At 36.3% G+C, this 12,212-nt stretch overlaps 1 protein-coding gene and 1 pseudogene across 1 annotated transcript; both read left to right on the top strand.

Moving 5' to 3' along the window:
- The window catches only part of LOC139950935 (alkaline phosphatase-like), a 68,975-nt pseudogene that overhangs the window by 11,915 nt on the left and 44,848 nt on the right, over positions 1-12,212 (top strand).
- LOC139950289 (uncharacterized) lies at positions 4,816-11,080 on the top strand. Its single transcript, XM_071948912.1, has 3 exons — positions 4,816-5,024; positions 5,884-6,008; positions 9,565-11,080. The coding sequence occupies exons 1-3, from the start codon at positions 4,954-4,956 to the stop codon at positions 10,095-10,097; spliced, it is 729 nt and encodes a 242-aa protein (XP_071805013.1). The 5' UTR covers positions 4,816-4,953; the 3' UTR covers positions 10,098-11,080.

Raw genomic sequence — 12,212 nt, 5'->3', positions numbered from 1 at the left:
TTGCAAAATGAATGTGGCAGGAGTGACCGAGAAAGAGCTGCTTGATAGAATAAATAGTTCTGGCATAGACGAATTAAGGTAATCTTTAGCTAAAGTGAATGTGCCAAGACACAGTAGTTAAAGACAAACTCCAAAGGCGACATTTTTTCGCGATAAAATTACTGTTTTTTTTAGGTTTGCCCGTCTACGTCTGTAGGGCCGGCGTCGGAAGACTGACATTGACAAGGTCAATGTCGAGAAGTTGCAACACGGATCAGTGACCCTCCCGCATCCATCAGTCACCCTCGAGGGATCGGAAATAACAACCAAAACTTCCCACCAGTGACTCCGATTTGTGCTGATAAATACTTCGACAAAAGCATGGAGGACCTCCATGACAAAAGTAAGACAATTTTTTCTGTTACAAAACAGAGAAACATTGCCAAGGTCATGATGATCGAGGACTGTCATGACTGTTTTACAAAAAATACAATCATTTCTTATTCCTGGTCTAGACTGGAGTCTAGATGTAGCTCTATGGATAAAGCCCATCAATGGTTACATTGTCTTGATTCGATTGTGTCTGTAATTGTATGCCACTAATCAGCAATGACGTGGACGTAAATAGAATAGCTTTCAATCATACATGGTAGTTGTACATTTTTAAAACTTTATGTGGCAGATGCTACTTTTTTCTTGTTTCTCACACCATCAACTTTTTAGGTCTACCACTGATATGGTTCAAAATTAAAGTGACCAAAAGTGACTAAGTAATTGTGGTTTATACTTATATTGATTAATATAAATCTATTTCTACCTCCATGGTTATACCGTAGATCATGACATGACAAGTATGACAAGGTTCTGGTGTATGACCTAACATACTTCTAGTTTCTAGAACTTAGAAGAAGTCCTAGCATAAACATTTTTTTATCAAGGGTTCAGTTTATACAAGTTTGATGTACACGAATTGTACGAACATGATTCTGTGCATAATATAATTGCATACTTTGTGCTTTGTTTTGTACATGTATTACAAAAATGATACTTTAGTACACTGTACCATAAAGCATCAAGTTGTAAGCTTTATTGTTAGACCCTACTGGTACTGTAATAATGGTACGTTTGTTATGTCTATAATTTTATTTTATCATATGATATGAGACTATGAGTTTTTATAGGTTTGTAATTCGAAAAGCAAGGACTAGGTCACATGAGCGAAACTCTTCTTAAGGTAGGAATTTGAAAAAGAATATAACTTTTTTTAAATTTTTGTTTTCGAATAAGTTTGATTTATTCAATAAAACAAAATAGATTCTGCATTGGGCATCCTCAACAAATAAATCCTTTTGGTTTTACTTGGAAATTGTTACCATTTAACTTTATTATTTTAGGGGCAACTATCCCAATTAATACATTTTTGGTTATGATAGACTAATAAAAAGCCATGTTGAGAGAACTATTTATACAGTACCTCGCTTTTATATTCTTTATAAATAACAGGCTACATTTTGTACATCTGTTAAACCTGATTCTAAACTTATATACTGATAGGTCTAATTTTGTAGTTTAAGTGGGTGAAAAGTCATTTCAAACCTTGCCATCAAAGAAGAAGTATTGTAAGCACTTAAATGTGATTCTCTGCAAACTCTGCATCTTCAAAATCTGGATTTAAATTAACAAGTAGACTGGCACTGTGGTCACGTGGTTCAGGGCCCACTAACAATGGGTTCAGTACTGCCAGAGGCAACTTTATTAAGCTGTCTCATGACTTCACAAAGCCAACATTTAAAACAATTGATATTTATTAAGCTGCAACCAGCTTTGGCAAACATGTCATGCATGTCAGAGTCCTTGTTCACAAAAAGAATCTAGAAGAGGGGTCAGACTATCTGCTACACCCACAGGTTGGAATGGAATCTAAAGATGACTGCGCCATGATAAAACTGCAGCTATGTATAAAACCTGTAACAAATTCTAGTTTGTGAATGCTATATCATGCATGTTGTGAATTTAACTCTTGGGGTTGGTGTGAAAACAATTGTTCACAATCTAACCAGCATCTGTAATTATTTGACCCATTTTATGGTGAGAGTTTAAAGGTTTCATTGATAACTGTGGGTACACATAATTTTAACTCTTGCTGAAAATAAATCCAAACCTGTCACACTTTTTGTTCCATATATTTGTTTACAAACAATTTTTTATTTACAATTTCCATCCTTTAATTTTTTTTCCTCAAATATTTAAATTGGTTAATATTAACTTTATAACACACTTGGTATTTTCATGGCCCCTTAAAAACACTTACATTGCAGTTTACTTCACTCAATTATCATCTACCCTTGTTAGCCTCAGGTATTGTTCATGTTGACTGTACTGAGGCGGTTAACTACAACCCTCTATATCTTTGCAATTGCAACCCTTGGTATTATTTAAATCTTTGCATTATGAAGTATTATTGTATGATTTAAGTGACCAAAATAAATGAAGCTTTAAACTCTTCAAGACAGTGGAAATGGACGTTTGGACAGTGTTATTGTTTGTATTGTACACTTCTACTTTCTCTGAGAATTGTAGCCTACAACCGCAGGACGCCACGCACAGGCATATTTAGAAGCACTTGCGATACCTTTAGGTGTTTTCAAAGCCCAACAGCGGACAGAACGCTTGCGTCACAGTTCACTCTGCAATTAACATTTATCTCTTCGTTGCCAATTTACGTGTCATCAGTCAAAAATGGCCTCAAGAGCATGAAGACACACACACACAGTCACACACAGCCTTTAGATGGTCAATGAGCTCTCCTGCAGCAAAAGAAGTAGGATGTGGTTGGTCGAGCCCACATAACAACAGTACAGATCACATCTTTGGAGTGAACACAGAACTGGGAAAATAACTGCTTCCAATATGAGTGTTGTGACGAAGCATGTTGATGCACAAGTAATTATCTGAAAGATAAAGCAGACAAAAACTAAGGGAATAAATGAGTGGTTACAAGTTCTTAAAAAGGCGTTTACAACAGGCAGGGTCGTGGTCGTTCAGCCCTTGTTTCCTCTTTTACGTATCTTATTTGATGACCTGACATGTGTTGCATTTTAATGACTGAGACAGTTTTCGGATGCATTGTATGGTGTATGCGTAGTTAGTCTTGGTGCAAGATGTTTCTTGTTTTGCTTTCACACCCAGCGCGGCCAACTCACCAACATCACCCGTAACGGTGAAACCTCTAGCACCAAGACCAGCGCATATTATGCATCTAAACATATCCGAAAACAACCGGTTATAAACAGCTTCAGCTGGTCTTTATCACTTGTTAACTTTAAACACCCCCACCCCACGTGAAGCACTCTCCACCACAACAGGAATGCAGTAACGAAACTGACTGAGGTATTTATGAATGATCTTTTGCCTTGGAAATCATAACCAAACACTCTGCCCTGAAAGTCAGTCATGACTTATATGACTATAAGCTAATTAATGGGCAGTATCATTATCAGAATATTGATATTATATTCTGAATATAATATCAATATCTGGCATCTCTAAAAAATGTTAGCCTATGTTTCTTTCTTAGTTTCTACCACCAATCACACATACATCCTAGCCTATACAATACTCAAATTGTAGCCTACAGCTTGTTGGGCTTGACATGCTTGATGATGTAATCATGACCCGGTCATGATTAAATCATCAACAAGCTTTATTGATATTTTGGATAACTTTCCGTATGGCGCCACCACCTTTTCACTCATTTTTACAAAAAGGGATATCTCATTGAGGTAAATTAGATACTATACTATTTCATATCGAATGAAAAAGTGGTGGCGCCATACGGAAACTTTTCCGATATTTTATGAAACTATTTTGTGTTCATTCAAAGTCAAAAGAACATGCATGTACCTACCTACGTATGTACATAGATGTACAGTCCCTCGTTCTTCCGTTGAGTCGCAAAGCACACACTGGTCCGATGGCATTATTGTCGTAGTTTTTTATATTAATAATACACATCTGACATGGCTAAATAAAGCATGGAGGTACACCCATTCGTGGGTGAAACTGTCTTCCGCCACAGAAGCATGACCGTCCATCACAAACAATGTCAATGTTTACAAACTTATTGTTTACAAAAAAACTTTGTGGAACACGTTATACGTGACGACCGTATAACTGGAGGTGCAAAATATTTCCCACAATCCTTTGCGGGACGTCGAATTTTTGCTATCTTCAATAAGGTCTATGTTGCATGCTGCGTCGCTTCATTGATGTGCGCGACTTTCGAATAGCGGAGAAGCGGTTATTCAATACGGTCTATGCACGCGCCCATATCACTACCTGCGTATTGTGTGTTCTATGTCACACGCCAAGTGTGCTTGAAGATAAATGCGTTATAACACACGCGCTCTCATGGAAATATGAACAAAATCTAGCGCGTCTGCGTCCCTTATCCAACGAGGCCAAAGGTCGAGTTCGACATGGGACGCAATTGCGCTACATTTTTTCATATTTCCGCGAGCGCGCGTGTGATAACATATGAGTAACATTTATTGCAAACTGTTTGTAAATAGTAACCTTGTAACATACAGCTAAGGTTTTTCAAAATGTGTGTGCTCAATCACCCAATGTGACATATGTGTCACATTCCGTAACTATGGTCAAATGAGGTCAAATTGGAAAACAAAATAAAAAAATAACATTGACACCCTAACTACTTGATTTGTACCTTCAAATAATTGTTTTTCACTGGCAGTTTTTCTTGGGTTCCCTAGGGTTCTCATTAACTTGTGTAAACACCATAGAGCTATATAATAAGACCTAGAGGGCGCACTCGGCTGTATCCTGTGCCGACAAGGAAGTCGCGTCGACATTTGGAAACCGGGCATAAACACAATCGCTCAGTGCGTTTGCCCGTATATTGAACGTAGGAAAGCCACTCATTTTTCCCGCACAGTCTAACAAATCGTTAGGAAAATGCCTGAAAGTTGTGCAGCTTTTGGCTGCACCAACCGTCGAGTTAAGGGAGGTGGTGTTTCATTTCATAAGTGAGTATTTTAAGGTACTTTTCACATTAAAAATAAAATATGAACGGCTTTTTTCCCCGTGTCCGAAAACTGGACAGAATTATAATTTTTAACAGCCGTAATGTACTAGGCCTACCTATTCACCTGTGTAACTTTGTTGTTGGGAAGAAGTTCGCGGATCGATGGGTTAAACATGACATGTATTTTTAACTTTTGGGGCTCAGTTTAGCAGATTGCATGGTCATGATGGTCCGACCGTATGGTGCTGGGTGATGGCAAGTGGTGGCAAGTTATATTCAATTTCTGGAGTGCTGAACAGTGTTGTAGTACTGTATAGAAATTAGAATTTAGAAACAGAAACAAATCCTCAGCGCGGAAATCATGGCCAACTTCCAAGCATGGGGAAGACTAGAGACAAATCATGTTGACAAGTCCTGCCTTGGTTGGTCGTTTTTGTTTATTCGAGTTCATAATTAATAACAATAGCGTACAAATAAATTAAAACGAGAAAGCTCTCCTGAGTGTTTATGTTAAAAAAAGGTTTTTGTAAAATTGAATTAAATAGCGTTTTCTAATTCAAACCAATCTACTGCGGGATCTGAGTACTACTTTTCGTGAATTTTGTCTCCAACTTCAAATCTAGTAATAATTAATGGGCCTTGCAATAGGTGGATTACATGTGACCGTCAACAACAATGGGTAAAATTATTCCATGTTTCATCAATGAAAACTAATTTTTTAGCACAAAATTGTACGTCCAATCACAAAAGGAGTTTATGGAATTCGTGCCTGCAGTAAGGTGCAATCTATCCAAAGGCTTATAAAGATGCTTTCTTGAAAACATGGTTTATTTATTCTGGGGATTTTCTTTTTAATTCAGATTTCCTCTTGGAAAGCAGGCTTTACTCTCTAAGTGGGTGACGGCAATCAGCAGAGCCAAGTTTTTCCCCTCCAAGCACCATGGGGTGTGCAGCGAGCACTTCAAGAAGGATGACTACATGAGAGGTTTGTATTTACTTGTTCTTATTTAATTACAGGGTCATTTCGTGTCAATTTAATGTGACCCCTCTGACTGTATTCACATTGACATGCTTTGGAATCTGACTATCGCAGATTAAAATGTTACAACACATAATAATACTAATAATAATAATAATAATACTAATAATACTAATAATAATACTAATAATACTAATAATAATAATAATAATAATAATAATAATAATAATAATAATAATAATAATAATAATAATAATAATAATAATAATAATAATAATAATAATAGTAGTAGTAGTAGTAGTAGTAGTAGTAGTAGTAGTAGTAGTAGTAGTAGTAGTAGTAGTAGTAGTAGTAGTAGTAGTAGTAGTAGTAGTAGTAGTAGTAGTAGTAGTAGTAGTAGTAGTAGTAGTAGTAGTAGTAGTAGTAGTAGTAGTAGTAGTAGTAGTAGTAGTAGTAGTAGTAGTAGTAGTAGTAGTAGTAGTAGTAGTAGTAGTAGTAGTAGTAGTAGTAGTAGTAGTAGTAGTAGTAGTAGTAGTAGTAGTAGTAGTAGTAGTAGTAGTAGTAGTAGTAGTAGTAGTAGTAGTAGTAGTAGTAGTAGTAGTAGTAGTAGTAGTAGTAGTAGTAGTAGTAGTAGTAGTAGTAGTAGTAGTAGTAGTAGTAGTAGTAGTAGTAGTAGTAGTAGTAGTAGTAGTAGTAGTAGTAGTAGTAGTAGTAGTAGTAGTAGTAGTAGTAGTAGTAGTAGTAGTAGTAGTAGTAGTAGTAGTAGTAGTAGTAGTAGTAGTAGTAGTAGTAGTAGTAGTAGTAGTAGTAGTAGTAGTAGTAGTAGTAGTAGTAGTAGTAGTAGTAGTAGTAGTAGTAGTAGTAGTAGTAGTAGTAGTAGTAGTAGTAGTAGTAGTAGTAGTAGTAGTAGTAGTAGTAGTAGTAGTAGTAGTAGTAGTAGTAGTAGTAGTAGTAGTAGTAGTAGTAGTAGTAGTAGTAGTAGTAGTAGTAGTAGTAGTAGTAGTAGTAGTAGTAGTAGTAGTAGTAGTAGTAGTAGTAGTAGTAGTAGTAGTAGTAGTAGTAGTAGTAGTAGTAGTAGTAGTAGTAGTAGTAGTAGTAGTAGTAGTAGTAGTAGTAGTAGTAGTAGTAGTAGTAGTAGTAGTAGTAGTAGTAGTAGTAGTAGTAGTAGTAGTAGTAGTAGTAGTAGTAGTAGTAGTAGTAGTAGTAGTAGTAGTAGTAGTAGTAGTAGTAGTAGTAGTAGTAGTAGTAGTAGTAGTAGTAGTAGTAGTAGTAGTAGTAGTAGTAGTAGTAGTAGTAGTAGTAGTAGTAGTAGTAGTAGTAGTAGTAGTAGTAGTAGTAGTAGTAGTAGTAGTAGTAGTAGTAGTAGTAGTAGTAGTAGTAGTAGTAGTAGTAGTAGTAGTAGTAGTAGTAGTAGTAGTAGTAGTAGTAGTAGTAGTAGTAGTAGTAGTAGTAGTAGTAGTAGTAGTAGTAGTAGTAGTAGTAGTAGTAGTAGTAGTAGTAGTAGTAGTAGTAGTAGTAGTAGTAGTAGTAGTAGTAGTAGTAGTAGTAGTAGTAGTAGTAGTAGTAGTAGTAGTAGTAGTAGTAGTAGTAGTAGTAGTAGTAGTAGTAGTAGTAGTAGTAGTAGTAGTAGTAGTAGTAGTAGTAGTAGTAGTAGTAGTAGTAGTAGTAGTAGTAGTAGTAGTAGTAGTAGTAGTAGTAGTAGTAGTAGTAGTAGTAGTAGTAGTAGTAGTAGTAGTAGTAGTAGTAGTAGTAGTAGTAGTAGTAGTAGTAGTAGTAGTAGTAGTAGTAGTAGTAGTAGTAGTAGTAGTAGTAGTAGTAGTAGTAGTAGTAGTAGTAGTAGTAGTAGTAGTAGTAGTAGTAGTAGTAGTAGTAGTAGTAGTAGTAGTAGTAGTAGTAGTAGTAGTAGTAGTAGTAGTAGTAGTAGTAGTAGTAGTAGTAGTAGTAGTAGTAGTAGTAGTAGTAGTAGTAGTAGTAGTAGTAGTAGTAGTAGTAGTAGTAGTAGTAGTAGTAGTAGTAGTAGTAGTAGTAGTAGTAGTAGTAGTAGTAGTAGTAGTAGTAGTAGTAGTAGTAGTAGTAGTAGTAGTAGTAGTAGTAGTAGTAGTAGTAGTAGTAGTAGTAGTAGTAGTAGTAGTAGTAGTAGTAGTAGTAGTAGTAGTAGTAGTAGTAGTAGTAGTAGTAGTAGTAGTAGTAGTAGTAGTAGTAGTAGTAGTAGTAGTAGTAGTAGTAGTAGTAGTAGTAGTAGTAGTAGTAGTAGTAGTAGTAGTAGTAGTAGTAGTAGTAGTAGTAGTAGTAGTAGTAGTAGTAGTAGTAGTAGTAGTAGTAGTAGTAGTAGTAGTAGTAGTAGTAGTAGTAGTAGTAGTAGTAGTAGTAGTAGTAGTAGTAGTAGTAGTAGTAGTAGTAGTAGTAGTAGTAGTAGTAGTAGTAGTAGTAGTAGTAGTAGTAGTAGTAGTAGTAGTAGTAGTAGTAGTAGTAGTAGTAGTAGTAGTAGTAGTAGTAGTAGTAGTAGTAGTAGTAGTAGTAGTAGTAGTAGTAGTAGTAGTAGTAGTAGTAGTAGTAGTAGTAGTAGTAGTAGTAGTAGTAGTAGTAGTAGTAGTAGTAGTAGTAGTAGTAGTAGTAGTAGTAGTAGTAGTAGTAGTAGTAGTAGTAGTAGTAGTAGTAGTAGTAGTAGTAGTAGTAGTAGTAGTAGTAGTAGTAGTAGTAGTAGTAGTAGTAGTAGTAGTAGTAGTAGTAGTAGTAGTAGTAGTAGTAGTAGTAGTAGTAGTAGTAGTAGTAGTAGTAGTAGTAGTAGTAGTAGTAGTAGTAGTAGTAGTAGTAGTAGTAGTAGTAGTAGTAGTAGTAGTAGTAGTAGTAGTAGTAGTAGTAGTAGTAGTAGTAGTAGTAGTAGTAGTAGTAGTAGTAGTAGTAGTAGTAGTAGTAGTAGTAGTAATAGTAATAATAATAAATAATAAACGGCATTTAAAATCCGCTCTACTTAGAAAACTAAATCACAGTGCTTACAATACAAAAATATTTAGTACAGGAAAATAAATAAATAAATTCATGAAAAATCAATTGAACTAAATGAATTGAAAGCCATCAGAATGCAGTAAGTTGATTAATGTTGAAATAGGTATGTTTTGATCAATTGCTTGAAATTGTCCGTAAATTAACATGTTACAACTGTGGTTTTGTTTTATGAAATGAAGGCTATTTCAAGAGCTTTGAAATGATGTTTATTGAAGTTTATTTCTGTTTCACTTCCGGAGATATGGTTTTTCGATCGCGGCAGGTAATGCTAGTTAGTCAAAAGTTTGTTTACTATAAAAAAAGAAGTAATAACCAAATAACATAACAACTCTGTTCTTGGGGTTTCTTTAGGGAGTCCAACTAGCACATCAGAATTGTTATCAGGTTACAAAGCATGATTTGATGGTCATGTTACAAAGGTTGTTGAATTCAGGGCATGACCCTACATAAGTGTTGTTGGCCATAAAATAAATTAATTGAAAGCAAGAATTTGCTATATTATTTCAAAACCTATTAAAGATGTTATAAACAACCAAGTTCACCTTTTCATTTACAGGTAAGCATCCCAGAGATGACCGAGAAAATGTTCAACATGAACTCCGAGAGTCTGCTGTACCCTCCATCTTTCCAGCTTACCCACCACATAAACAAAAGAAGGAAGCAAGTAAGAGGCCTCCACCTAAAAGAAAAATGATGACAGCGGATCCTGGCCCACAACCTCCTAAAAAAGCTGTTAATGTTGCAGAAGAGCACATGTATGCTTTATCGCTCAGTTCAGTCAGTGGTAAACTAACAGAAACAACCGGCAAACTTCAAGAGGTTCGTAAGGAACTCAAAGTTACAAAACAGAAAGTAAAGCGTCAAAGTAAAAAAATCTCAAGTCTTCTGGACGCAGTCAAAGATAAAAACATGATAAACCAGGGACAGTTGGAGCTGTTGAAGCTGAACTTTGGACCAAACACTTTCACGCTGATTGAAAATGAGCTGAAGTCAATGGAGAAAGACAAACATGGTCACAGGTTCTCTGAGGAAATCAAGCAGTTCGCGGTCACACTACATTTTTATAGTGCCCAGCCTATGAATTTGTAAGACAGTATTTACATCTCCCACATCCCAGCACAATTCGGAAATGGAGTGCAAGCCTGAGTTGTGAACCTGGGTTTCTGACTGAAGTCATAGATCATCTTAAAGAAGCGGCAGCTGAGAATTCGTTCAAGAAGCACTGCATGCTTGTGCTTGATGCCATGGCAATTAAAAAGGAAGTGGTGTATGATCCCAAGAACAACAAGTATGCAGGTTTCATCGACTGTGGTAATCTCTTGGCTTCTTCTGAAGACAATCTTGCTACAGAGGCTCTTGTATTCATGACTGTAGGATTGACTGGCAATTGGAAGTATCCAGTCGCTTACTACCTAACAGATCACCTTTCAGCTGCATTGCAAGCTCAGATCATCAAGCAACTTATTAGAACACTTACAGAAGCAGGAATGGTTGTACATGGTGTTGTGTGTGATGGCACTTATTCAAACCAGACTACAGCATCACTATTGGGCTGTTCGATTACCCCTTCTTCCATGCAGTCACACTTTCCTCACCCATCAGATCCATCCCAAGATGTTTACTTTGTTTTTGATGCATGCCACCTAATCAAATTGATTAGAAACTGTTTAGCAACCATGGGGACAATTTATCATGACAGAGATGAGATATCTTGGAGGTACATTGAAAAACTGTACGAGGTTCAGCAAAAGGACAATTTGCATCTAGCAAATAAGTTGAAAACGAAGCACATTCTATGGCAACAGCACAAGATGAATGTTAAAGTGGCTGTGCAGGCACTAAGTTCATCAATAGCAGATGCTATAGATTTTTTGAGAGACGATCTCCACCATGCACAGTTTGCTGGAAGTGAGAAAACCACCGAGTTCATACGCATTGTTGACAAACTGTTTGATTTCATGAATTCAAAGCACCCTAGAGGGAAAGGGTATAAGAGTCCGATGAGAACATCTAACTTTGAGAGAAGAAAAACATGGCTTTTGAAGACAAAGAGATATCTGCGTACCCTTCAAGATGCTTGTTTTGTTTCTTTATTTTTAATGTATTTTTTTTTTTTTTTTTTTTTTTTTTTTTTTTTTTTGGGGGGGGGGCAGGCTTTCAACTGTTGATATACAACTGTACAATGTATTTTGCGAACACATTGAAATATTTCAAATTTAGCTGAACGCAGGGAGCGGTCTACTGATTTGAAAATGTGGAAAGTTTTTGTTGCATATTGTTTAACAAATAAGAGGTTTTTTTTCTGTTGAATTTTCCAAGTTTTATTTTAATTAACTTTCATAATTCACATTTTGTTTGTTATGTCTTTTTTATTTAACATAATAAATTGGAAATATAAATAACCACCGCGTTTGTTGTGTTATGTTTTCAGTTAAGTTTTCTTGCAATATCGAGTCCCTTCAACGAGATGTCAGGGTGCTAATTGATAAGCCCAAAGGATGTACACATGTACAATGTTTACCACAGGGTGGGTTAGATTTAAAGTCTCTTTAAGAAAGTTCACAAAATTTGGCGTTTACGTGTAGGCCTACATGGTACATGTAGGTATACATGTAGTTGTGGTTATCACGTTCCCGTACATGTAGTTTTTTCATGTAGTTTTTTTCCTAACCCTACAGCTAAATTTTTGTCATCGCCAAAGTTTATTTGGATTGTGATAGAGCAAAAGTTATTGGATGCATTCAGTCCTAGATTTCGTATCCTCAAAATCCCTCTCTTGTGACCCTGTTGCCACACGTTTTATGTTTGTAACTTGCAAGTTGGATCCTAAAAATCCCAATTCTGGGTACGACACTACAAAGGCTAAACGCCGAAACTTTTTTTAATTGTGCGCATACAGGAGAGCACTGACTACTACTGATCCAGAAGATAAGCAAAGTAAGCCGAGACCACTCGGAACGTCCCCAGCCCTCATAAAGTCCGTCCAGCATGACCTATTAGCAAGAGTTCGCGGCTCGGTATTCGACGATCTTGCTGAGCACTTCCAAGACCAAGACCTGACAGAGGAAGACGATCACGGCACACAACTTGTCAAGAAAATCAGTGGCTTGTTCATCAGAACTGTTTTGCATCACCATGGTAGATTGTATACAGAGCGATATGTGAACAAAAATAACGCGTCAAAGAGACATCAACTTACAAAAA

This window comes from Asterias amurensis, chromosome 18 (genome assembly GCF_032118995.1).
Source record: "Asterias amurensis chromosome 18, ASM3211899v1".
In the NCBI taxonomy this organism is placed as follows: Eukaryota; Metazoa; Echinodermata; class Asteroidea; order Forcipulatida; family Asteriidae; genus Asterias; species Asterias amurensis.
This window is presented reverse-complemented; position numbering and strand designations above follow the sequence as displayed.